Genomic DNA, 26,501 nt, shown 5'->3' with positions numbered 1-26,501 from the left:
TTAAATTTAGAAGTGAATTTTTACATGAAGTTTCAATAAAATTAATTTGAATTTGAATTTAGAAAGGAATTTCAAATACAATTTAAAAATGACTGATTTTAAATTAATTTGAATTTAAAAACGAATTTTAAATAAAATTTTAAAATCACTGATTTTAAATTAAATAAAAAAATTAATTTTGAAATAAATTTTAGATTGAATTTATTAATGAACTTTAAAATAAATAATTTTAAATTGAATTTAGAAATGAATTTTAAATTAAATTTAAAAATTATTTTGACTAAATTTTAAATTTAATTTAGAAGTGAATTTTTAAAATAATGTTTCAATAAAGTTTAAAAGTTAATTTTGAAATAAATTTAAAATTGAATTGAAAAGTTAATTTTGAAATAAATTTAAAATTGAATTTATAAGTGAATTTTTAAATGAAGTTTCAATAAAATTAATTTGAATTTGAATTTACAAACGAATTTTAAATAAAATTTCAAAATGACTAATTCTAAACTGAATTTAAAAACCAAATTTAAATTAAATTTAAAAATTAATTTTGAAATAAATTTTAAATTGAATTTAGAAGTTTAAATTAAATTTAAAACCGAATTTTAAATTAAATAAAAAAATTAATTTTGAAATGAATTTTATATTGAATTTAGAAATGAATTTCGAAATGAATTTTCAATTGAATGTAAAGATTAAATTTAAAAACGAATTTTTAAATTAAATTCAAAAATGAGTTAATAAATGAATTTTAAATCTGAATTTAAAAATGAATGTAAAAAATAATTTTAAATACAATTGTTATTAAAGAATATTTGATGAGAAAAGAGTAATTATATTAGGATTAATTAATGATAATTTTGGATAATGAGAAATAAAATGATGTTTATGCCAAAATGACCACTGTGAACGCAGGTATCATGGAAACGAAGAAATTAGAGACAGTGCAAGATACAAGATTTCGCTAGAGCTCGATCAAAAGCTTTATCATCTTGCCAGATTACAGATCAACAAAGTAATGAAAGCAGATGGTGGCGAATACAGAGCAGTCGCCAAAAACAAACACGGACAAGGTGTTGCTACAATTAATCTTAACTTCGAGGGTGGTGACAAACTGAAGTACGAATTTTTTTTCTATTTTTATCCTTAAAAACTTTTCTTTTCAGTTTATTTATTTTTCTTTTTTTTGATAAAAACTTACAAAAATCAACTTGAAAGAAAAATATTCTCCAAAACGGGGAAATAATTTCAAAAAGGTTAAGATTTTTTCACTTTTTAATTGAAAGAGATTCTTTATTTATCCGAAACTATTTCTTTATTTTGTTTATTTTATTCTTTCTATTTTTTTTATATATTTTATTTATTTATTTCTTCTTTCTGTTTTTTATCTATCAATTTATTTATTTTGTTTACTTTTTTTTTAAAAATATTTTATATATTTACTTCTTTCTATTTCTTTATCTATCAATTTATTTATTTTGTTTATTTTATTTTTTAAAATATTTTATTTATTTATTTCTTTATCCGTAGTTATTTATTTATCTCAATTTATATTTAAGAAAATTCAGAACTAAGGAGAAAAACAACTAAATCTTATTTTTCTACCTTAGAATAAATAAAGTAAATAAATTTTATTTAATTTAATTTTTTATTTTATAGACAAAATAAATTTTATTTAATTTTGTTTCGAAATTGAATGGAATAATTCAGTTAAATAAATAATTCGACAATTAAAAAGTGATTAAATATTAAAAATTTTTGAGAGGAAAATAAAATCGCAGTGAAATTTTTTTATAATAAATAAAAGGATATGATTTTTAAAAAATATCGATTTGATTTGGAATGGAGTCACGTTATCTAATTTTATCGATGAAATAAAAAAAAAACTACAGAATTCCCGACGGTAAGCCACCGAGATTCCCAAAGAAACCAACGATTCGACAAGAAGGTGACATCCTGATAATGGAGTGTATCCTGGAGGCTCATCCAGTGCCTGATATTACCTGGTATCAAGGTATAAAGACAATTGCCGACAGTTCGCGAATAAAGATGTTTCGCAGGTCAACTGGAAAGGACACATATCTTCTCACACTTGAAATTTCAAATCCAACCAAGGCCGACGGTGGGAATTATCGTTGCAACGCTTTTAACAACTTCGGCGAGAGTAACGCCAACATTTCACTCAACTTCCAAGGCAAGTCAACAACAGTCTTCGTGGGTCTCTCTCTTTCTCTCTCTCTTATGGTCCAATGTTTTCCGATTTTTATTTCTCCTTTTTTATTTTTTCTATTTTTTATTTCTCCCTTTCTAATTTTTTATTTTTCCCTTTTAATTTTTGGTCCAAATTTTTATCCCTTTTTATTTTATTTTTTTCTATTTTTTTATTTCTCCCTTTTCAAGTTTTTATTTCTCTCTGTTTATTTTGTCTGTTTTTTATTTGTTTTCCCCTTTTATTTTTTTCAATTTTTTATTTCTCCCCTTTTTTATATTTTTCCCTTTTAATTTTGTTTCCGTTTTTTATTTCTCCCTGTTTATTTTTTATTTGTTTTCCTCTTTTACTTTTTTACCACTTTTTCCCTTTTTTAACTTTTCGAATTTATTCACATCCCCAACATTTGACTCTGATTTTTTCCCTTATCTATAAAGAAAGAAACGTATTTTTCTCCAAATCGACGAATTTCTTTTTTTTCAAAATGATATAATAGAATTTCTTTCTGTCCTGAACCCTTCTTCTCTCTCTCTCTATCTATCTCTCTGAACATTTCGTAATCATCGATATTTCTATACGGGGTAAGTTCTTATCGCTAAACGCGCTGCTTCGTAATTTTACACTGCCTCATTTACTAACTTTTTTTTCGAATAATAATTTGTATTAAAAATACAAAAACAAAATTTGTTTAAATTAAAAATTGTTATTTAAAAGAAAACGAATTTATAATAACAAAAAAAAAACAAATTTTTAATAACAAGAAACAAAAAAAAAGGAAAAGAATATAATTTCGAATGTGTGATTGAAAACGAATTTTGATGATTAATCGTGGATTTTTCCAAGGTGCAGAAGATGCAGCAGGTTTCGCCCCATCGTTCATCGAAAAGCCCCGCATCATTCCGAACGAAACTGGCACCCTCATTACAATGAAATGTAAATGTCGAGCGAAACCAAAACCGGAAGTCACTTGGTATCGTGGCACGACCGTCGTCAAAGAATCATCGAAAATTAAAATTAAGTCCAAGGATGCCGAGGAAGATGTTTATGAACTAATTCTTGAAATTAAGGTTCGTCAATTTTACCTTGTCTTGTTTCTTTCGTTTATTTCTCTTTCGTTTTTCTATTTTTTTAATCTATTTCATTTACAAAAATAACGGGACGACAAACCCTTTCGAACATTTATTTTATTTTTCTATTTTTTTTATTATTCTATTTATTTACTTTTACAAAAATAAAAGAACAAATCCTTTCGTAAAATTAGTATATTTCTGAATTTATTTATTTATTTAAATATAATTACAAAAATATTGGATTTGGTCTGAAAAATTGTAGAATAATTTCCTTAAAAGTTTTTAATTATAATTATCTGTAATTATCTCAGAAATAACAGTCGTTAAAAACAGTTGAAATTTCCAAACAATAATTGAATTTCAGAAGATTTGAAATTAAAATTTTCCAAAATATCAATTGCTATGAGATAATTAATTATAATCAAATATACTTTAATTTAAAATTCTAAAAAAGGATAAGGTGTTACAAAAAATTTTTAATTCAAATTTTTAAAGATAAATAACTGAAAATTTGTGAAATTGAATGTAAATAACTTAAATTTGTTAAAGAATTTCATTAAAAATATCTACAAAAATTGAATTTTCAAAGAATTTTAATTTAATTATTAATAAATAATTCAATTTTAGAGTTACAATCCGAATATAATTATTAATTAGTGTAAAAATCATCATTAAAGAGTCAAAATTCTTCTAAAATTATGAATTACATTAATTAATTAAATTTTAAAATATTTAAATCAAAGAAAAATTTTATTTAAAATTCTGAAAAATTAGGATTTTAAAATATTTTAGTTCTATTTTTTAAAAATAATTTAGTTTTTATAAACAAGTAATTTAAATCTTTTGAAATAATTGAAATTTTCTTAAAAATTCCAAAAATAATTGAGTTTTGTGAGAGTTACGTTTGCAATTTTTGTAATTAATTGAATTTCAAAATGATTTGAATGGAAATTTTAGAGAATTCGAATTTTAAATGATTTTAATTGAAAATTCTGAAAAATTTTAGTATTGAAAAATTTTTATTTTAATGTTTTGGAAATTAGTTGAATTTAAAAATTTTAAAAATTTAATTTAATTTAATTGAGAAATTTCCGTATAATCAAAAAGAACTTTCTCAAAAATTATAAAAAATAATTTATTTAATGATGAATTTTAGATAAAAATTAAAAAAATAATTTAATTTTATGAGTTGCATTTACAATTTTTATAAATAATAGAATTTCAGGATGTTTCAAATTAAAATTTTAGAAAATTTGAATTTCAAATAATTTTAATTGAAAATTCTGAAAAATTTAGTTTTTGAAAACTTTTTATTTAAATTTTTTGGTAATTAGTTGAATTTTTAAATTTGAAAAATTTTCGTACAATCAAAATTTCGTAGAATTAAATTTCAAAAGGTTGATTTTGGACTTATTTTAGGTAAACTTTCTTTTTTTCTTTCTTTAAATAATGGGATATTCAAAGAACTTTTTCAAAAATTACTAAAAATAATTAGTTAAAAATTAATATAAATTTATAGAATTTTATGAGTTGAGTTTGAAAATATTTATTGAATTTCAAAAGGTTTAAAATTTATGATTTATAAAATTTGTGTATATTATTAAATAATTTTAATTGAAAATTCTGAAAATGTTAGTTTTTGAAAACTTTTCATTCAAAATTCTGAAAAGTTAGCATTTGAAAAATTTTGTTTAAATTAAAAAATTCAAAAAACTTTATCTAAAATTATTCAAAATAATTGATAACTGATTGAAAGAAGAATTCTGGTTAAGAGTTCTAGAAAATAATTGAAAATGATTGAATTAACATGTGGAAATTAAATCATTTTTAGAGTGAATCAGTATATTCTTTAGAGTCAGAAAAAAAGTCAAAATTCTGTTTGGAAAATAAGGGAAAAACAAAATCAAATTTTTGTAGTAAACCTACTTTGAAATAATTGCATAAAATAATAATTGAATGTTTTAATGATTAAAAATTTACTGAGTTTTTGCTTTTCTTTTTCATTAAACAGGATCCAGGAGCACCTGACGGTGGGACGTACAGGTGTCACGTGAAAAATGAATTTGGCGAAAGTAATGCAAATCTTAATTTGAATATCGAAGCCGAACAGGAGCCTGAGGGTGATGGTCCAACATTCGTCGACAAACCGCGTATTCAATCACAAAATCAAGGCAAATTGGTCATTATGGATTGTAAAGTTAAAGCATCACCGAAACCCGATATTGTTTGGACCCATGCTGGCAAAGTGGTCCAAGAATCATCGAAAATCAATCTCAGTGTCGTTAAAGAAAAGGAGGATGTCTATTATATTAAACTCATATTAAACGATCCCGGAGCTGACGACTCTGGATTATACAAATGTAACATCAAAAATGCTTTGGGAGAACTCAACGCCAATCTTACTTTGAACGTTGAAAGTGAGTTTTCATTTTTATCAGAATTTTTCATACTAATTTAAAATTAAAATTCGAAAAGGGAGTCAATTTTTTTATATAAATTTTTTATTATTTTGAGTTTGAGATCTCAATAATTGTTGAATAAATAAATTTACTTTAAATTTAAAGTTAAAATTTAAAATTTACTTACAATTTAAAATTAACTTTAAGTTAAAAATTACTATTAATTGTAATGAATTATATTTGACTTGTTTAGTTATACCTGTTATTAAGGAGAAACCAAAGGTAATCAAAATCGTTAAGAAGAAGACTGTAATAGTGGAATGTCACGTTTTATCTAAATTCGCACCAGATTGCACATGGTTCAAAGAAACGAGTGCAGTAAAAGAAGATGATAGACACAAATTGCATGTTGAGAAAGTGAAGGAGGTAATGTTGAATTACTTCTATAATTACTTTTAAAGTTCATAAGTTTTCTGATAAAAAGAATTTTCATTTCTTTATAATTAAATAAACTAAATAAAAAATTAAATAAATTAAATAAAATAAGTTAATAAAATTAAATAAATCAAATTAAATTCTGTGAATTGTAATTATATTTTTCTTTTTAGGGAGAATTCGCCGTCAAATTGGAGATCGAACAAATATCAACGTCCGACAAAGGCACCTACAAATTAGTCGCTCGTAATGAAAAGGGTGAAGCTACTTCTCAAGTTGTTGAAGTAACAGAAATTCCCGAAGAAATTGAACGACCAAGAATTAATTCTGGTTTGAAATCAACGGTACGTGATTCAGTTAAATTTCTTCGTTCTTATTTTTCTAAACTATAAACTTTCAATTGTTTTTAAAAAATTTTTTGGTGTCTTTTTCAATTTTTAAATCGTTTCTTTTTCTTCCTCAGACGGTCACGGAAGAAAAGAGTGCAGAATTCTCAGCCACTTTAGTACAAATGGACAAAAAAGTTACTGTCAAATGGTACAAGTAAGTATTTTCTTTTAGTTTTTCAATAATTCTCCCACAAAATATTATTATTTATTGTAATTAATAAACTTTTTTGTTCATTATAATTTAATAATTATAATTCATAATTTATACATTTTGTTAATGACCGTCAAATAGTAATTATTTTTTTAATAATTGTAATTGTCAATAATTTTTTAAATTGTCAATTTTATTCATCAATTTTATTTTTTCAGAGACTCGACAGAAATCACATCGTCTAGTGAATTTAATACAACATTCGATGGCAAGACAATGACGCTCGTCATAAAAACAACAAAATTAGAATACACTGGCACTATCAAAGTGGTTGTCAGTAATGAGGGAGGAAAGGACGAGTCATCTGCTCAACTGACGGTTGAGGTGAGTCATTGTTTACATAATTTACAATTTCTTTTACAAATTAATCGCGAAATTAAAAGTTTTACATTTCATTTCTCATTTTTATTTTCTAAACAAAGTTCACTTGTTGAATTGAATTTGAGTAAAGAAAATTTGCTAAATTTATTTAGCAGAATATTATTCAATAATAAACTTCGAAAAATTAAGTAATTTTATTCAATAATAAACTTTGAAAAATTAAGTATTAAAAAAATAAACTTAATTGTTTAAAATTTCGAAACAAATTTTTAAAGAGAGTTTAACAGACGATGGTTAAGTATCTTCAAATTTTAAAATAATCTTCTATATACCGAGTTTTTATTATTAACTTAACCATTTCGTCCAAATGCATCTATTTTTAATCCCTGAATTTGTTCATATTTTTCTTGTAATTACCCTTTGTTTCTGTTTTTTTTCTAATGTTTGCCCCTAGTTTTCAATATTTAATTCTCAACATAATGAAAAGATCTTTTTTTTTTTGTAATTACCCCTTGTTTCTGTTCCTTTTTTCGAATTTCACCCCCTAGTTTTCAATATTTTAATTCTCAACACAATGAGAAGATCGTTTTCTCCTTTTTAAAAACCGAATCTCCCGTTTTTAACCCTTGCGTTCAATTTCCAAAAAAGAGCCCCTCTCTGAAATGTTGCATGCAATCCATTGTGTCGGCCTTTTTTTTAGAAAAAGAAGGAAGAAAAGAAGAAGGAAGAGGAGGAGGAGAAGAAAAAGAAGAAGGTAGAGAAAAAGGAAGAGAAGAAAGAGGAGGAGAAGATCGAGGAGAAGAAAATCGAGGAGAAGAAAATTGAAGAGAAGAAAATTGAGGAGAAGAAAAAGATTGAAAAGAAGGAGGAGATTGAGAAGAAGGTAGAGAAGATGAAAAATTACTTCTTCGCCCAAGGACTAACTCAAAATGATTCGAGATTCAATTCAGCTATTAATCTAAAGCCAATTATTATTTTTAACTCGAGAAAAATGCTGCTTCAAAAATTTACAAAATTTGGATCTAAAAGAAAATTGCATAAATTTTTAACTAACATCGATTTTTCAAAAATTATCGCTCAACAAGCTTCTCTTTATATCGTAACGCGTAAAGGTACAAAGTCAGGTGACGAGTTATGAATCCGAGGAGGAATATGAGGAGGAAGAGGAAACGGTTAGTATTATGGAGTCGAGCATTGCAGAACCAATCGTCGAAGAATTTGATTCTGATTTTTCGCAGGTCGAGGTACACGCACACTTCAAAAAAACACAATTTTTCTCTTTCTTTCGTTTCTACATTTTGGAATCTCTCATTTTGATTCTTTATAATATTTTTATTCTTCAAACTAAATTGTTTTAATTTTTTCTTTTACTTGCATTTTTTAAAAAACTAAAAGTGTTTAATTGATAACTTTTTGGAAATTTGAACATTTATTGATCTAATTGGCTTATAGATTACAATTCTTATAAATTCAGGCCTCGAATACTTTCGACTTTTTCGACTATTTTCCAATAAATTTTCTCTATCAATTTCTATGTGAAAATGACTTACGATTTTCAGAGTTTGAGTCCTTTCTGAAATTCAAGATTCAATTTATTTTTTGAAAAAATTTCATTAAAGTTTTTAAAAATCAAATTTTTGAAGAATTTTACTTGCAAATTTTGAAAATAATTTAATTTTAAAAAATTTGAATAAAAAATGTTCAAATAAAAATTTATGAGAGTTAACTTAAAAGAATAATATTAAAATATTTTTAAAAAAAAGTAATTCTTAGAATTTTTTCATTACAATTTTTTAAAATTCAAATATTTCCCTTCTTTTCAATTGTATTTCTTTGAAAGTTCAAATATATGCAAAAATTTATTACTATTAAATAAAAAAAATAAGTTTTTTAGAATTGTTATTAAAATTTTGAAAAATCGAACATTTTCAAAATTCTTCAAAAAAAGAAATTGATTAGATTTTTAAATTCTCTAAAAATTTTTTTAAAAACCTTGATTATTTTTTTGGGTTTTCCAAAAAATTTGGTGTTTTTCAAAAACTTTTATTAAATTTTAATTATTATTATTGTGTAATAAATTTAATTTTTATTTTTAAATAATAGAATTCTCGAAGAACTTTTGGAAAATTATTGAAAATAATTCAATTTAGTATAGAAATCGAAAAAAATACAAAAAAAGTCTGATTTTTTTGTATTTTTGAACAACTAAAGTGACTTTTCTGGAGCGTAAAGTCGATTCGAGGCCTGTAAATTATTTCTATTATTTTAAATAATATCTATTTTTTATTATCAAAATTTTCTTACTCTTTTTTTCACTACTTCTGGGTTTAATTAACTTTTAGTTTTTTTTATATGAAATACTTTTTTAATTTTTATTACTTTCCATTTATTCTTTTTTCAATTCCTTTTTCATTCCTTTTTTCATTCTTTTTTTATTTATTTTTATTCTTTTTCATTAGTTTTTTTTATTAGTTTTTATTTTTTTTATTTTGTTCTTTATTTTTTAATTCTGTTTTCAATTCTTTTTCTTCTTCGTTTTATTCTTTTCACTATTTTTCATTAAACATTTTCGATCACCTTTCGTAACATTCTTCTTTCACAAACAAAAAAAAAACTTTCGACACTTACTTTTTTTCTAGGAAACATTTTGTCGCACTATAATTCGAAACTATTGGAACGGCTTTGGCTTTTTTTCGCAACATTTGAATATATTTCGTTTTTCATAAAAAATTCTCATGATAATTATTTTTTTTTTTCGCAATTTTGTACTCATAGCACATTGTTTTTTTTCATTTCAAGGAAATTCCGGAATCAAAAACAAACGGTATCGACAAACCAGATACAAAGAAGGTAAAAAAAATTATTAATTTAAAGTCTCTTTCTCTTCTTCTCTTTCTATACAGATTTTTTCTCTATAAATTTCGTTGAAAAAAAAATTGTTTGTTTAAATTTATAATAATTTTTTACGTTCTGTTCAAAAAAACACATCAACATCAACTTTTGTTACACTGTTCAAAATTCAAACATATACCTCGATCTCGAAGATATATTAGAATGTTATCAAATTTTGTGATACTATTCCTATATATCGTTTTATGATCCATTTTATGTTTCCTCTATATATATTGATGTCTTGCTCGTGATTTTGCTCTCCATTTATTTCCATTTACTTTACTTGGCATGAATCCAATTTTGTAATGTAATTTTACGAACAACAAAATTTGCTCTGAATTTAGAAAAGTTAATTTACACTTAAGAATTTTTAATAAGAAAACTTTGCAATTTCTCTGTTTCAGGTGAGTGAAAAATTCCTAATGCCAGGCTTTTGGTAATGTATGCAAAACGTAAAAATATTTATCTTTCTGTAAATAGATACTGAATACTACCGTAGACATACTTTTTTTCTCTATTAATTATTAATTATGAATTATTAATTATTAATTCATTTGCTACTTATAATTTACTATTAATTAATAATTAAATTAATAATTGAATATAGTTTATAGTTAAATTAATAATTAAATAATTACTTCTCTACTGTTTAATAATTAAACAGTAAACATTTGTTTACTTATTAATTTAATTAGTAAATATAATTATGTAATTTTTAAAAATTGCTTCTTAATAAGGCGAATAATTCATTACTATTCTTCATCATTAATGATAATAAATTATTTATTCAATCGTAATAACGATTAATAGATTAATAGATCATTACATTAATAGAGCAAATAATTTTAATATATTAAAATTTTTTTAATAAAGCAGATAATAAATTTGGTCGCTTCTTTAGTTGCTTAATAGTTATTAATGCTAGATTCTCTATTTCAGCTTCTGATAATAATAATAATAATAATTTCAGTTTTAAAATATACTTCATCAATGGATTCCCCTTCTGTGGCTTTTGGTTAATAATTCGCACTTTGTAAATTCCCCGTGGTTTTAAAATAGAATAGTTTTTCAATTGAAGTCACGGCTTTCAATTGAAGGCTTTTAATTAGACATTAGAATTAGAAATAATAATATTCTGAACAATAGATGAGTAATAATACGTTTTAATCCCATAGGAAAAAATAGGTATATTAATCTCTCGAGATATTCTCTAATAAATAATAATGTTTTGGGTATATTTTTAGTTTCAGCTTCCTGCCAGCGAATTTTAAAGTACCTTTAATGCTTTTATCGCTGGTATGCAAATTTAACATATAAGAGAAGAAGGTGGTCTAGTGCTTCAAGCTTTCAGAAAAAAACAAACAAAATAGACGCTTAAGAAAATTAGAAAAAAATATTGTGCATGACTTTTGTGCTTTGGATACGTTTTTTTTATGGCTTTTTGCATGCTTCAGAATGATTTGTATATTTTTTCGATAATTTATATTTTTATTTTCTTATTTTTGTTCACCAGTGAAAATATTCCTTTCTCTAAAATTGTTTTACTTTTATGTTCGCTGTATAGAAGGAGGAAACATTCAACAATGTAGAAAAGATCGAGGAGAAAAAAGTTATCAAGGTACTAATACATTTTTCTTTGAAAACATATTTTGGAAAAATTGAAATATTTTAGACAAAAAGAAATTAACTTAAATATTTTTTTTGACTTTTAATTATTATTTCACATAAAAATTAATATTATTGTATGTGGAAAATTTTTAATGTTTCAGAAAAAGGTAGAAGAGAAAATCGAGGAAAAAGACCAAGAAAAGGTAAGAATTTTTATCACTTTATTTTATAAAAAAAAAAATTTGCGAAATATTTGAATGAAATTTGAAAAAACATTTGAAAAAATATTTTATTCGCTAATAATATTTTATGAATGTTGCAGAAAAAGACTTTGAAGAAAAAGGAACCAGATTCCAAACCAGAGTCCAAAGATGTGAGTATTTCACTTTTGTGTATAAAATAATAATTTAGAAATTTACGAAAAAAATGATGAAATAAAATAAGAATAAAAATTGAATGAATTAATTAATTAAACAAATATTAATTTTCTAATTAAAGGTCTCTCGGGAAACTACACCAAAGCCTGAGAAAAAGACGACCACTCGAAAACAATCAGTTTCGAGGGTAAGAATTTTTTTTCACTATCAAATTAATCAAAAATCAACAAGTTTACAATTTTGACAAATAACTGAATTTCAAAATGTTTGAAATTGAAATTTTAGAAAATTCGAGTTTAAATAATTTTAATTAAATATAAGAAAGAATTTTTATAGAAGTTAGACTTTTAAAAAATTTTGATTCAAACTTTTTTGTAATTTGTTGAATTATAAAAATAAATATTCTCAAAAATTATTAAAAATAATTTGAAAATTTTTAATAGTTTTAATTCAATTCGAATAATTGAAATTTTGTAAAATTGAATTGTAAACAAGTGGATTTCAGAAATATTTTAGGTGAACTTTTTTTTCCTTCAATAATTTAATTAATTTTTTAAATAATTACTTAATTAATTTTCTCCAAAAATTATTAAAAATAATTGGTTTAGATAAGAATTTTAGTTAAAAATTGTAGAAAAAAATTGAATTGAACACTTAAAAAAAATAATTTTGAAGAAATTGGCAAATTTTGTAGTAATTTTGAATAAATTATTGAATTCTGAAAAAGTTTGAAATTTAAAAAATTTGAAAAACTTTATTCTTATGGAGAAATAATAAATAAATAAATAAATAAATATTTACCGATAAAAATAAATAATGAATCATTTTTAGAGCAAATGAAAATATTCTGTAAGTTCAGGGAAAAAGTGAAAATTCTGTCTAGAAATCAGGAAAAAACAAAATCAAATTTTTGCCGAAATCTTAATTATTAATTTTAATTAAATTCATAAAATCTGTAAATATTTGGAATTTTTATAATTAATTTAAACAACTTTTTCTTTGTTCTCTTTCAGGTGGAAGAACTTCGCACAGAAAGTCGACGAAGCTCTATTTCCAAATCTGAAGAAACGGTATGAGACACTAATTTAAAATTAATTTTTCCATTGCATTTTGGAAAATAATTGTTGTGTTAACATGAAACTAAAAGAAAACACATTTTCCACGCTTTCCTTCTGCATAGATCTCCCGAGAAGGTTCAAAAACACCCGAGAGACGCGTTTCAATGCAACAGGTAAACGCGTTATTCCTTTTAGTTCGCTTTTTTCCATATACAAATTTTATTATTGTCTAATAACATTGTTTTCAGACTAATTAGAAATCGTAATTTTTATAAATTTATAAAACTTGTTGTCGTTTGGAAATATTTTACTAATTTTATTAACAATATCGATCTTTGTATTAGAATTAACGTGAAATTACTAATTTTGTTTGCATGCAATTTTTATCATTTGATTTGAAAATAATAATTATTAATATCAACAATTTATTAACTTATTAATTATTAATAATAAATATTAGTTCATTTTATACGGAAATAATAATTTTTATAATAAATGTTATAAATTCAATAAGGAAATAATTATTAATATTAATAGTTTATTAATAATAATTATTAAGTAAATAATAAATTACCTACAATTACGAAATTTTTATGTTGCTACAGGTTGAAGAAGAAGTCAAGACCGAAAGTAGACGTTCCTCAATAAAAACAGTTGAAAAGGTAAATTTTTTTATTTTCCAATTTAAAATTTAATGATTTATGAATTTTAATTTTTTATTGTACAATTATTACACAAAGTTTCAATTGATACTTTTTTGAAGTTTTTTTTATCTTTTTTTTAAATGACTTGATTATTTTTTATTTTCACGTCATAGAGATAAAAAAATGCATTGAAGAACTTTATAAGTGTAAAGAAATGTAAAATTCAACATAATTTTTAATGAACTGAAAAAACTTTAATTTAATTAGTATTTCACTAAGCAAATATTTTTTTATAGAAAAAGGAACTTCCAAGGAGACTCAGTGACACTAAGGTACACACAACAATTGGCATTACATTTACATTCACATTCACAAAAATTACACTTTATTAAATGACTAACGCAATTCAGATTTTTTTTTAATAGAAAAATTGGCTTTTTTTAATTTACGAAATTTTTTAGGGAAAACCAAATCATAAATCCTTGAAGATAGAACCTGATGAATTAAAGGTAGAAAAGAAAAATTTTTAATTTACGATTGTTTTTCTAATTAAAAAGAGAATTGTTGTTTTCAAATCTTCTATCAATTTTTAGGTGCAACTTATTAAAAAAACAAAATCTGTAGAAGATGGAGATATTGAGGTAGAGTTTTTTTGTTCTCTTTTTTTAAATCTATTTTTCATTTCCACTAAATTTGAATTTAAATACATAACTAAATTAATAACTAAATTTAAATTACGATTTAGAATTTAAATTTCTATTTTCAATATTGTTTTTATAAATTTTTCTGATTCAAATATATTTCTAGGAGTCACCCAATGAATATATAATTGTTATTGAGAATCCCGACACTGAAAATGAGGTACAAAATTTACTCTTTCTTCGAAAGGGAAATATTTTCTCTAAAAAGAAACTAATAAAAAGTAATAAGTAATTAAAAGTAATGAGAAAAAGAAATAATTAAAATTAATGTTCAAATTATTTAGTGGCAAAATTTAAATATTATTTTTCAATTTTTCCCAAATTTAGGCTGATGATTCAATTCGATCAGAACCGAAAAGAAAAACCTCATTAGATAAACGACCAGTACCACAGGTACAAAAAAAAGAACTCAATACAATTTAAATAACTGAAATTTTTCAAATTAAAATTTTTTTTGTTTTGTAAAATTGGGTTATTTTCTTATTTTTTAATTAGAGTGGAAATATTAAGGATTTTCTTTTTTTTTAATTAGTGGGAAGCTTACACAAGACACGAAACATCTGTTGAAACCTCAATAGCCGAAGATTCAGAGGTACACAATAAGAAATGGTTAAAAAAAAAATTCTAGAGGATAAAATTAATTTTCTTACTAAAATTTCGTTTTTTTTTCAAAATTATCGTAGGATACTTTGAGTCGTCGCACATCTATTGACACACTTATCGATGAGGTACAAATATAAACATTAAAAATGCACATTTATTAGACGAAATTCTCATTATTATTTTTTTAAACTTTGTTTTTTAATTATAAACTTTTGCAGGACGATATGAAACCTGAAAGGAGAATTTCGATAGATAAAATTCAAACTCCTAAGGAAAAAAATAATTTCATTAAGGTACAAACTACAAATAACATTTTACATCGACACTCAACTCACACTTTTCTACTTTTATACTCTCCTTTTGTTAATAATAATAATAATTTTCATAATGTGAAAATCGTTTTTAAAAAGTTCTTCAAAGCATCGGAAATAAATTTTTTCAGCTAAATAACATTTCCTCTCAATGTATTTCGTTTTATTTAATTTCTATTGCTCTTTCAATCTTTTATGTTAATAATTAAAAGGGAAATTATTAATCTGATAATAATGAATTATTATATAACTATTTAATAGTGATTCTATTTTATTTAATTTCTATTTCTCTTTTAATCTTTAAATTAATAATTATAAAAGAAATTATTAATGTAATTATTTAATTGTTTTATACAGTTATTAACAATCAATTGTTATTAATATTATAATATAATATTATCATAATATTATGTTATATAAATATTATTATTTTATTAATTCATAACAAGTAATTATAATAATAATAATTTCCATTTCTTTAAGGAAAATTTTCTCTTATCTCTTTAATGTCTTTCAGCTTTTCAGGAAAACTCACAACTTTATTCTCCGACTATTTACATTCTTTTTACGTTCTAAAACTTTGTTAATATATTTTATTATAATGAACGAATAATTTTTATTGCAACACAAATAAAAAAATATTTGATTCCTTTCAGGATGAACCAATCACTAAACGTAAACCAAGTCTTCAGAAACCACAAGAAGAAAAGGTACACTTTTTATACACTCAACATTCACACATTGACACAATTTTCTATTGTTTTTTATTTATATTTATTTATATTATTTTGTTATTCATATTTATTTCTATTGTATTTTATTCATATTTATTTATATTTTTTTTTCTTTAAATTTACTTCAATAATTTTTATCTATATTTATTTCTATTTATTTATTTCATTTATTTTATTTGTATTATTTTTATTTAGTGTTAAATGTTTTTTTTTACTTATTTTGTAGGAGGAAACTTCAGTAAAGACTAAAACAACAACAACACGAGAATCTATAGATGAAAAGGTACAAAATAGAAACAACACAAACAGTAAAAGTTTGTAGTACACGAAATTAAAATTTTTTTCGTTAATGTTAACTTATATTTTTATACGTTTTCGTCTTGCAGAAACGAGATTCTGTCAAAAAGACCAAACCGGAAGAAACGAAGGTACATTCTGAAATATTTATTTTATTTTATTCATTTTAATTTTAAATTTTACTAATTTTATTGTTTCGATATAATTATTTTGATTAATATTTGTTGCTGTTCTTCAGCATCAAACTAACAACAAATATTTTTTTATAATATTGTTTTCGATAATATAAAATCTTTTCAATTTTATAGTTTAAAAATTAACGTTAATTAATATTCAAATTACTTAAAATTTTCAAATTAAAGTATTTTAATTGTTTAAAATTTTCAAATTCAAAATATTTTAATTGTTTAAAAATTATCAAATATTCAAAATATTTTAATTGTTCAAAAATTATCAAATATTCAAAATATTTTAATTATTTAAAAATTTTTAAATTATTTTTCAAATATAATTTACACAAATGAGTTAAGAAAATACTATATTAAAATTAATCTTCTAGAAAGACGAAGTAAAGCCAAAAGACAAACTTACGGTTGATGGTACAAACGGAGTAATTGAGGTACACAGACAAACATTTTGTTTATTATTTATTTTAAAATTAATTATTAATGAGGAATTATTTTTACTTTTTATACTTTTTTTCTCAAAATTGACAATAAGAATATTATAGATATTTGACATTTTTAGGACCAAGCACCAACTAAACGAAAAACATCTATTGGCAAACCGACTGAAGCCAAGGTACTTACCAATTTTCCAAATTAAAAACTTTTTCTAATCTCGACAAACTTTCGATTAACTTGAAAAAATATAACAGAGAACTAACAATAATTAATTTCGAATCTTTCAATAACTTTTGAAATTTAATATTAACAGGCTAAAATATTTCGCTAAATATTTTGCTAAATATTTGTCTAAAATAATTTGCTAAATATTTGTACAAAAATATTTTGCTAAATATTCTGTTAAAATATTTGCTTTATATTTTGCTAAATATTCTGTCAAAATATTTTCTAAATATTTTGCTAAATATTTGCTATATATTTGTCTAAAATATTTTAATTTAATAATATTAACTATTAGGTAATAATAATATTTTATAATATAAGCTAAAATATTTTTTTAAATATTTGCTAATTATTATGCAAAATATTTGCTAAATATTAAATGGTAAAATGTGATAATTCAGTAATATTAATAATTAATTACAATAATATTAATTAATCATTTGTAAATCTACCAAATTACTTAAATTTACCGTCATGAATAATTATATATTTCGAATTTCTGTCTAAAAATTTTCTATTCTACTTGAAACTTTATAAATTTTTCTACACGGTGGTGGTTATGCCTGACTTTCGAATTCTTTTTCAATTCTTAATTTTTCAACACTACTTTTCGATTGCGTCTGATCAAGGTACTTTTATTCTACTTGAAACTTGTGGTCTCTATGTCTGACATTTCATACTTTCTCTACTTGATTCTCTACAGTCGCCTCTTTCTCTTTTCTCGAAATCTCTTCTTCTTCTTCTTCTTCTGTACTGGAATTATTTTATTTTGTTCTCGAAAAAAAATTAAATTCTCACACTAATTGGTACTTTTAGGATACACCTACACCTTCCCGACGAACATCAACACACACTTCTGCTGACGATAAGGTATCAAAATTTACAAATCAATTGCAAGTACCTACAAAAAACTCAATTTTCCAAATTCAATTCAATTTTTTTTATTTTTATTAATTTTGTTAAAATTATTTAATTGTATAATGTAAAAAATATGTCAATTCGATTGACTTACAACTTAAATAGGTACTTTTTAATTTTCTTCAACATTTTTTTTCTGTTTTACAATTAATTATTTAGTTAATTAAATTTACATTCAATTTATAATATTTAAATTACCATATTTGGTATCGTTGAATATTTTCAATATTTTTACTTTTCTTCGACATATTTTTTACATTTTACAATTATGTAATTTTAATTCAATCTTAATTTAATTTTAATTTATTTTTTAGTAAATTAAATTTAATTTATAAATATTTTTTCCTAATTTATCAAAACTTGAAATATGTAAATTGTAATTTATTTTTTATTCTTTAGTAAATTCAACTTAATTTATAAATATTTTTTTCTTAATTTATCAAAACTTGAAAGATGTAAATTTCAAATACAATTTTTAGGAAAACTGTGATCTGTCCCGTAAATCGTCAATTACTCTAGTGACAGAAACTGAGGTACTTAATCTACATTTACACAAAACTAAAATTTTTAATTCTCTTTATTAATATTATTTTTGAATTTGGGATTATTATCGAATTTCTATTATAGGGATCACGCGCTTCTTCTTGTAAATCTTCATTCAATTGGCCTGAAGAAGAGGTATACACTCAATTTTTTTTACATTTTTTAAAGTATTTTAATTTTATTTTTTTTTTCTTTTACAGTAAAAATTCTTTCCGAAAACATTTTTTTAAATAGAAAATTACAAATGCAAAATTACTTTCTTTGTAGGATATTTACGTACCGACAGCTAAACGTGGAATAATAGAGGTACAAATATTTTGTGTTTTTATTATTTTTTTTTATTTGAATTTTCAAAATTATGTAATTTTTAATTTATTTTATTTATATACAAAATTTTGATTTTAGGATGTAAATGATGTATCGCGTAAATCGTCGATTACTCAAGTAACAATAACAGAGGTAGATAATATTATTAAATTATATTTTTTTTAAATAATAATTATTCTTGGCAACTTATTATATTTTCTTAGCAATTTTATTTACTGATTTATTTTTATTTAACTAGTTTTTGTTTTTAATTCGGAGATAGAGATAATGGGGTATTTTTTTACGTTTATAGGATACTCGCGATTCTTCTCGAAAATCGTCATTTAGTTGGCCGGAAGAAAATGAGGTACAGACAATTTTTGTTTTAAAGAAGAATTTTTTTTTAGAAATATTTTTCTCGACTGTTTTTTAAAAATGGAATATTAATATTTATAGGACGTGTACGTGCCACCACGAAAACTTGAACACAAAGAGGTACACATAACATTGCAGATTATTTTTTAAAAATATTTTTATACACATTTTTATATTCATTTTCATATACATTTTTTACACATTTTTATATACATTTTTACACATTTTTAATTAAGAATTTATTTTGTATATAATTAATTTTTTTTCTTTTCTCATTTATAGGAAAATCTTTTAAAGCCACGTAAAGATTCGTTAGCAAAGGATGAGAAACCGAACGATAAAGAGGTAGACAATGTTATTAGAGAAATATTAATTGAAATTGGCAAAAGTTAAATAATTCTTTGAGTTAAAGGAAAATTTTTGAAATTTTAGAAAACACCTTCGCGAAAAACTTCTGTTGCAAATGAAGTAGTAACAAAAGAGGAAGAGGTAAAAAATTTTCTATTTGTATTTTTTTACATTAAATCGTTAAGTAAAAAAAATATTCGTATTATAAAAAGAGAAAGGTTCAAGTTTGGAAATTAATTTTTTTGTAGGATAAACCAAAAACTAAGAAATCGTCTCTTACGTCTTCGGATGATAAAAAGGTACACTTTTGGGATTTGTAAATTCATTTTTATAATTCTTTAATTTTATTATTTTTTATATTTTATTTATTTATTATTAATATTTATTTATTTATTATTATAAAAGCGATGATTAATTTATTTATTTGTAATTTTTATTTATTTATTATATTTTGTATTTTTTTTAACTAATAAGAAACGTACTTTGCTGACATAGGTAAAGAAAAAGGTTGTTAAGAGAACGTCCGTCAAGAAGAAAAAGGAAGAGGTACAAAAATTTATTTCTTTTTTTTTAATAGATTTATATTAAAATAATGATATGAATAATAATATTAAATTTTTACATAGGATAAAGATAAAATTACAAACGGTTCTTCTCCTCTACAACCGGAAAATGAGAAGGTAGTTAAAAAATTAATTCAATTTCAATTACAATTGGCAAACACTTGGAAACAAAATAAATTGGTTAAATTTTTAGGAAAATGACAAACCACAAGAATCTTCTCTTAATCTTACGGAAAAAATTGAGGTACACTATTTTTCTATTGTATTTTTCATATATTTTTTCTACTATATTTTTCATAAATATTTTTATAGTATTCAATTTTTTAATAAGAAAAAAGAAACGATTGTAAAGAATTTTTTTAATTTTCGCAAAAAATTATTGAGTAAATGATTCGTAACTTGAGAAAAGGAAAATATGAAATGTCAGATCGTAGGCCCTGGGTAATAAAAATAGAGTGAAAGAACCAAATATTTTTATGGTGTCTTTTAATTAATATATGATTACATAAGAGGTATAAATTAAATTAAATAATCCGATTAATCCGTAATGTAGTAAACTAATCAGATAATCAATAAATAATAAATTATTTAATTATTCACAAAATATATCAATGGTTCATACAAAACTTACTATTTTAGAAAGATGAACCAGTTAAACCAAAGACAGACCTTGCCAAAAAGGATGAGCTAAAGGTACAAAAAAATTCTAGTAAAAGAATTTTCAAAACTTATTAAATTTTCTAGAACTAAAAATGGTAAATTTAGGTAGTAAAACTAAAAATAGTAAATTTAATAAAAACTAAATATTAAATTTAATAAAACTCAGAATTATTAAATTAATGAAAACTGAAAAAATTAATGAAACTGAAAATGTTAAATTTAGTAAAAACTAAAAATATTAAATTTAATAAAACTGAAAATAATAAATTTAATAAAACTAAAAAAATTAAATTTGACAAAACTTTAAATCTAATAAAACAGAAAGTTTAAATCTACAAAAAGAAATTTTAAAATTAAAAGTACATTAAGGAAAATTTGCTAATATATCATAGAAAAAAAACATTAGATAATTTTGATTTTAAACTAAAATTAAATATAAATTTTAATTAAATTAATATTTGACACTGAATAATTTTAGGTTGAACCTACACCTAAACCTAAAACAACTCTGGGTAAACCGGAAGAACCCAAGGTAGTTAAAAGTTTTTACGTACAATTAAAAATACAATTTTTTTGCTATTATTCTGTGAAACAATACTTTAGAAAATTAGAAATTTTATTTAAATGCACAGGGATTTTTTTTTTTAATATTTAATTAATTTTTAGACGGCAGAACCGGTACCAAAACAAAAGGCTACACTCGGCAAACCCGAAGTACCAAAGGTACATGAACACAAAACAAAATTCTCATAAACAATGCTAACTAATAATCTCATTATTTTTTAGATACATAAACACTTTTCACATATTCTGTTTCTGATTATTAAAAATACTCATTTAAGAAACTCATTTTCAGCATTAATTTGTATTTTTCATTTTTAATTCAAATTTTTTATTTTTATTTCTAGTGTTTATTTTTTAATGTTAATTTTTTATTTTAATTTTAAATTTTAAATTCTACTTTTTAATTCTATTTTTAATTTTAATTTTTAATTTTAATTTTTAATTTTTATTTTTTAATTCTATTTTTTAATTTTAGTTTTCAATTTTAATTTTTAATGTTAATTTTCAATTTTAATTTTTAATGTTAATTTTGAATTCCAACTTTTAACTCTAATTTTTAATTTCGTTTTTTAATTTAAATTTTCAATTTTTATTTTCAATTTTAATCTTCATTTAATTTGCAGGAAAGTTTTGAAATAATTCACAAGCAGTAGCAGAATGCAACTAATTTTTTCTTTTATTTCGATCTATTAACAGCACTGGACAAATTAATTTTCAACTTCCACATCTTTTCTATAGTTAATAATTCTTGCAAAAATCAGAAAATAAAATAGTTTTTAATTATATGCTAGATATGCTGAAATTAATCGATTCACAAATTGCAGGCATCTAGAAACATCATTTTTATTAATATTTTTCATCTCATTCTTTTATTGTATTAATATTGATCATTTTTTCTTTTCATCACTAGGTCCACTTGGCATGATAAAAAATAACTAAAAATATTTTCATAACTAAACGGAACTTTTTCTTTATTTTTTACAGAAAGATGACGAAAGTAGAAGAACTAGTCTTAAACCCACAAAGGTAATTTTTAACCTTTATTTTTATTATTTTAATTATTATTCTTATTATTCTTATTATTATTTTATTATTTATTATTTTTTTTATTATTTTATTATTTTACTATTTATTATTTACTTAAAAATTTTATTCATTTAGTACATTTAATTTTTAATACATTCCTTAAAACTAAGAATAATTATTAATTAGGCAAAATAATTATTTCGTCCAGTTATAAATACTTTATATTAATTAAAAAATTTCTTTTTCAGACCCTCGAGGAGGAGAAGAAGGGCCTCAACAAAGTGGAAATGAAAGTGAGTCGTTATTCCAAAAATAATTCAAATCTTGACAATTATCCATTGAATTTCACTTTGTATTGTAAAGTAGTTTTTTGTGATAGTTATCTCAATGTTGTCTCGTCTTTTATTTAATTTTAAGTATAATTACACTTTTACTCGAAAAATACCGCACAAACAAATTTATCGTTTCAAAATAATTGCTCTTCAAATATCCTGTGTTCTATTCAAGAAAGAAACAAAGAAACAAAGAAAAAATTCGGTCTTTTTTTTGCAAATATACACATAATAATTATGAATATAATTAAAATACAGAAGGAAAACAACGCCGAAGAAAAACGAAAGCCAGCCAGACCACCTAAACAGGAATTAAAAGTTGAAAGCTTTCAGGCAATTCAACTGAAACCTGTTAAAAAATCTGTGAAAGAACCTGAAAAAGTTGAAAATGGCACTATTGAACTGAAGGTATCCTGTAAAATTGGGGTTGCAATACATTTTTTTAAAAATTTCTTTCTTCTCTGTGAAAAAAAAATTCTCTGTTCTACTGACCTTTTTTGATGATCATCTTTTCTCATAAACTCAATTTCTTCGTTTCTGTCACTAAAGCGATTTTTCTCTCATTTTCTGTTCTACAAGAGACTCTTATCAACAATGTCTCCTTTCTTTCTTTTTCTCTAAATTGTTTCTTTTACCACATTTCTTCTTTCAAGAATTTTATTAATTTTTAATTTTACAATTAATTATATTAATTTTTTCCTTAAAATTCCTCTATTGCATCAATTTACAATTAAAAAAAAAAAAAAAAATGGAAAACTTTCTGTGCTTTGACTCTTTTTTCTGTTTCTGATTTTTAATAATTTTCGATTCAATTCTAATTTCTTTCTTGTATTTAAAACTTTCTTCTTGTACTTAAAACTTCATTCTTGTACTTAAAACTTTTTTCTTGTACTTAAAACTTCTTTCCTTGTACTTAAAACATTTTTGCGTAATGTACAAAATGTTGTACATTGGGAAAATGTAATTTGGGATTCTGCTCACTTTTTTTACGAAACTTTCTTCAGGAGCTGGTTTTTCATTCTAATTTTCACCCTCTGGACACTACTTTCCACACACAGTGTACATAATTTACTTAAAAACTAATTTTCGTGTTCTAAAAAGTAACACGAAAGCTGTAAAAAAAATCCTCGATCTGAAACTGTACAAAAAACATTTCTGCGTTTAATATTTTCATTATAAAATTGATACTTCGATTTTGAACTAATAATTATACTACATTTCTACACTATTTTTAACTCATAAAATATGTGATAAGCTCAGCAAAAATAATATTTATTAAAAACTTACTAGTCACTCATAAATTTCGAGAAAAATAAAAAGATAATTTTTGTATTATTTACTTTATTATTATTTATTTTATTTATCTATTTTTATTATTTATATAAATCGTAAATTAAATATTAGTTGTAAAATAAAAATAAATAAGTAAATAATTATTTCCTTTTTAATTTAATTCAAGTACTTTGGCAACAAAAATAAATACAAAATAGTATGGAAAATAAATAGTTGATAAAAGGAAAGAAAAAAAGGAATTATCTTTTTATTTTCAGTTGTAAAATATCTTCTTGATCCTTAATTAAAAATACTCACTGAACTTCTTAAAATAAAAAACTTAAAACTCACTGACTCAATAAAATTCTACTCGAAAATAATTTTCAAGCTTTTCCCCTATTTGACAATAAAATAATCTTATTAATTATTAATAATTAATAATAAAGAAATATTAACTTTTCGATAAACTCTAAGTATGATAACGATAAATAATCTTTACAAAAATTAATTCAAACCATTTTTTCCAATTAATAATTAAATTAATTCTCGATTTTCAAAATTGATATTTTATATTAACGATTTAATTTTTCTTCGCAGAAAGTGGAAAAACCGGAGAAACAAGAGATTAAGAGGGTGAAAGCGCCGAAAGCATCGAAACAAAAGGATTATGAACTTCCAGAGATACCTGATTATGAGAGACCTGTTCTTGAAAAACCGCAAGAATTTGAATTTGCTGACTATGCTGGAAGAGATAAGACGAAACTTGAAAGACCCACGACTCAGGTGACAATTAATAATTATTTTTTTTGTATTCTTTTTGCACGGAAAATAGTTTCCTATTGTATAGAATTGTGATTTTTAGAAGTTTTCTTCTTCTTCTTCTTTTAGAATGTTCTTTTCAATGTTTAGAATGTTTTTTCAAGGTAAATGATGAACTGATACCTGAAAAATTAGACACCAATGTATAGACAATAGTCATAATAAGAGTATAGTTTATAAAGGAAGGTTGCCACTATTTGGATATGATTCAAAAATTCAACTTTGAGATTTTCAAATACTGAAAAGATTGATTAAATGAATTTTACATTTTGCAAGGGATTAAAAATTGTCATTGAAAATTTTTAATGATACTTTCTATATATATACTTTTATATATTTTATTTATTATTTTTTTTTACTTTTCTTTGCTGTTTTTGGGTATTTTTTATTATTTTTACTTTTGTAATTTTTTATTTTACTTTTAATTTCACTAGTTTTATATATTTTTTAAATATTTTTACTTTTTTCACTTTTTATTTTACTATTTTTTGATATTTTTTATTTTTTCTTTATTTTTTACTTTTAATTTTACTATTTTTTGATATTTTTTATTAATTTTACTATTTTCACTTTTTATTTTACTATTTTTGTATATTTTCTGTATTTTTTACTTTAAATTTTACTATTTTTTGATTTTTTTATTAATTTTACTTTTTTCACTTTTTATTTTACTGTTTTCAGATATTTTTTATTAGTTTTACTTTTCTTACTTTTCATTTTTACTATTTTTTCTGTATTCTTTTACTTCTTTTTTTAACATTTTAGGAGATTTTTTAATATTTTTATTTTTTTTCCTTTTTATTTTACTTTTTTTGGATATTTTTTCTTTATTTTTTACTTTTAATTTTACTATTTTTTGATATTTTTTATTATTTTTACTTTTTTCACTTTGTATTTTACTATTATTGAATATTTTGTATTAGTTTTACTTTTCTTACTTTTCATTTTACTATTTTTTTACTATTTGCTTTACTATTTTTGGATATTTTTCTACTTTTCATTTTTACTGTTTTTTGATATTTTTTATTTTTTCTGTATTCTTTTATTTCCATTTTACTATTTTAGGAGATTTTTTGATTTTTTTTACTTTTTTCACTTTGTATTTTACTATTTTTGGATATTTAAATTTTTTGTTTTATTTTTTAACTACTGTTTAATTGACAATTTTTTGAATATTTTCTTTATTTTTTCAAGTTGATTTTTCCAAATAGTGGAAATTTGTCCTTTACTTAAAATTTGTTTTATTATTAGCATTTTTTTTTGTCCGATTGTGTGTAATTTAGTAATAGATATTTGTGATAATATGAGAAAAATTTTTGTTGTTTATTGTCAGATGTTTACTGGCAAGTGATAATTGTGAATTTAATGCTATTTTTCCGAAATAGTGTTTTTTGTTTCTTACAAATTTGTTTTTCACTCATTTTCTCATCGTACGTTGAGAATTTTTTTTTTTGCGAAAGATTTAGAATTTTCTTTTCAAAAGTTTATCCATAATTTATTGATTTATTTCATACGGAATTAAAATTAAAGGCATTGAAAATTTATTTTCGGAGAATAATGATTAATACAAATAAATTATTTGCAATTTTAATATTTTATTTCAAATTTTCAAATAAAAAATTGAAAAATAATTAAAATTGGTACATAATATTTTAAAGGAATCAAAAGTTT

General features: G+C 22.3%; 1 protein-coding gene across 26 annotated transcripts in view; it reads left to right on the top strand.

Moving 5' to 3' along the window:
* Positions 1 to 7,885: 7,885 nt before the first annotated feature.
* LOC122509423 (twitchin) overlaps positions 7,886 to 26,501 on the top strand; it is a 90,636-nt gene continuing 72,020 nt past the window's right edge. For 7 of the 26 annotated variants that reach the window (XM_043623491.1, XM_043623501.1, XM_043623499.1 and 4 more), the window contains exons 1-42: positions 8,065 to 8,275; positions 9,831 to 9,881; positions 11,488 to 11,541; positions 11,693 to 11,734; positions 11,854 to 11,904; positions 12,030 to 12,095; positions 12,922 to 12,978; positions 13,089 to 13,139; positions 13,572 to 13,628; positions 13,907 to 13,942; positions 14,072 to 14,119; positions 14,204 to 14,251; positions 14,418 to 14,471; positions 14,639 to 14,704; positions 14,844 to 14,903; positions 14,995 to 15,039; positions 15,133 to 15,207; positions 15,882 to 15,935; positions 16,186 to 16,242; positions 16,346 to 16,387; positions 16,816 to 16,875; positions 17,004 to 17,057; positions 17,921 to 17,974; positions 18,502 to 18,555; positions 18,650 to 18,700; positions 18,833 to 18,871; positions 18,971 to 19,024; positions 19,185 to 19,238; positions 19,328 to 19,366; positions 19,529 to 19,591; positions 19,679 to 19,735; positions 19,843 to 19,893; positions 20,090 to 20,140; positions 20,221 to 20,274; positions 20,351 to 20,401; positions 20,797 to 20,850; positions 21,296 to 21,349; positions 21,484 to 21,540; positions 22,366 to 22,407; positions 22,656 to 22,700; positions 22,998 to 23,147; positions 24,609 to 24,794. In XM_043623491.1, the coding sequence (XP_043479426.1) occupies positions 8,213 to 8,275; positions 9,831 to 9,881; positions 11,488 to 11,541; positions 11,693 to 11,734; positions 11,854 to 11,904; positions 12,030 to 12,095; positions 12,922 to 12,978; positions 13,089 to 13,139; positions 13,572 to 13,628; positions 13,907 to 13,942; positions 14,072 to 14,119; positions 14,204 to 14,251; positions 14,418 to 14,471; positions 14,639 to 14,704; positions 14,844 to 14,903; positions 14,995 to 15,039; positions 15,133 to 15,207; positions 15,882 to 15,935; positions 16,186 to 16,242; positions 16,346 to 16,387; positions 16,816 to 16,875; positions 17,004 to 17,057; positions 17,921 to 17,974; positions 18,502 to 18,555; positions 18,650 to 18,700; positions 18,833 to 18,871; positions 18,971 to 19,024; positions 19,185 to 19,238; positions 19,328 to 19,366; positions 19,529 to 19,591; positions 19,679 to 19,735; positions 19,843 to 19,893; positions 20,090 to 20,140; positions 20,221 to 20,274; positions 20,351 to 20,401; positions 20,797 to 20,850; positions 21,296 to 21,349; positions 21,484 to 21,540; positions 22,366 to 22,407; positions 22,656 to 22,700; positions 22,998 to 23,147; positions 24,609 to 24,794 (2,451 nt within the window). In that variant the 5' untranslated portion in view covers positions 8,065 to 8,212. Of the gene's footprint in view, positions 7,915 to 8,064; positions 8,276 to 9,830; positions 9,882 to 11,487; positions 11,542 to 11,692; positions 11,735 to 11,853; positions 11,905 to 12,029; positions 12,096 to 12,921; positions 12,979 to 13,088; positions 13,140 to 13,571; positions 13,629 to 13,906; positions 13,943 to 14,071; positions 14,120 to 14,203; positions 14,252 to 14,417; positions 14,472 to 14,638; positions 14,705 to 14,843; positions 14,904 to 14,994; positions 15,040 to 15,132; positions 15,208 to 15,881; positions 15,936 to 16,185; positions 16,243 to 16,345; positions 16,388 to 16,815; positions 16,876 to 17,003; positions 17,058 to 17,920; positions 17,975 to 18,501; positions 18,556 to 18,649; positions 18,701 to 18,832; positions 18,872 to 18,970; positions 19,025 to 19,184; positions 19,239 to 19,327; positions 19,367 to 19,528; positions 19,592 to 19,678; positions 19,736 to 19,842; positions 19,894 to 20,089; positions 20,141 to 20,220; positions 20,275 to 20,350; positions 20,402 to 20,796; positions 20,851 to 21,295; positions 21,350 to 21,483; positions 21,541 to 22,365; positions 22,408 to 22,655; positions 22,701 to 22,997; positions 23,148 to 24,608; positions 24,795 to 26,501 lie in introns of those variants that run through there. The other 19 variants (XM_043623490.1, XM_043623494.1, XM_043623495.1 and 16 more) reach the window with 19 other exon arrangements.

This window comes from Leptopilina heterotoma, unplaced genomic scaffold (assembly GCF_015476425.1).
Source record: "Leptopilina heterotoma isolate Lh14 unplaced genomic scaffold, ASM1547642v1 Lhet_60, whole genome shotgun sequence".
Lineage (NCBI taxonomy): Eukaryota > Metazoa > Arthropoda > Insecta > Hymenoptera > Figitidae > Leptopilina > Leptopilina heterotoma.
The sequence above is the reverse complement of the archived record's forward strand: the minus strand, read 5'-3'. Positions and strand labels throughout refer to the sequence as shown.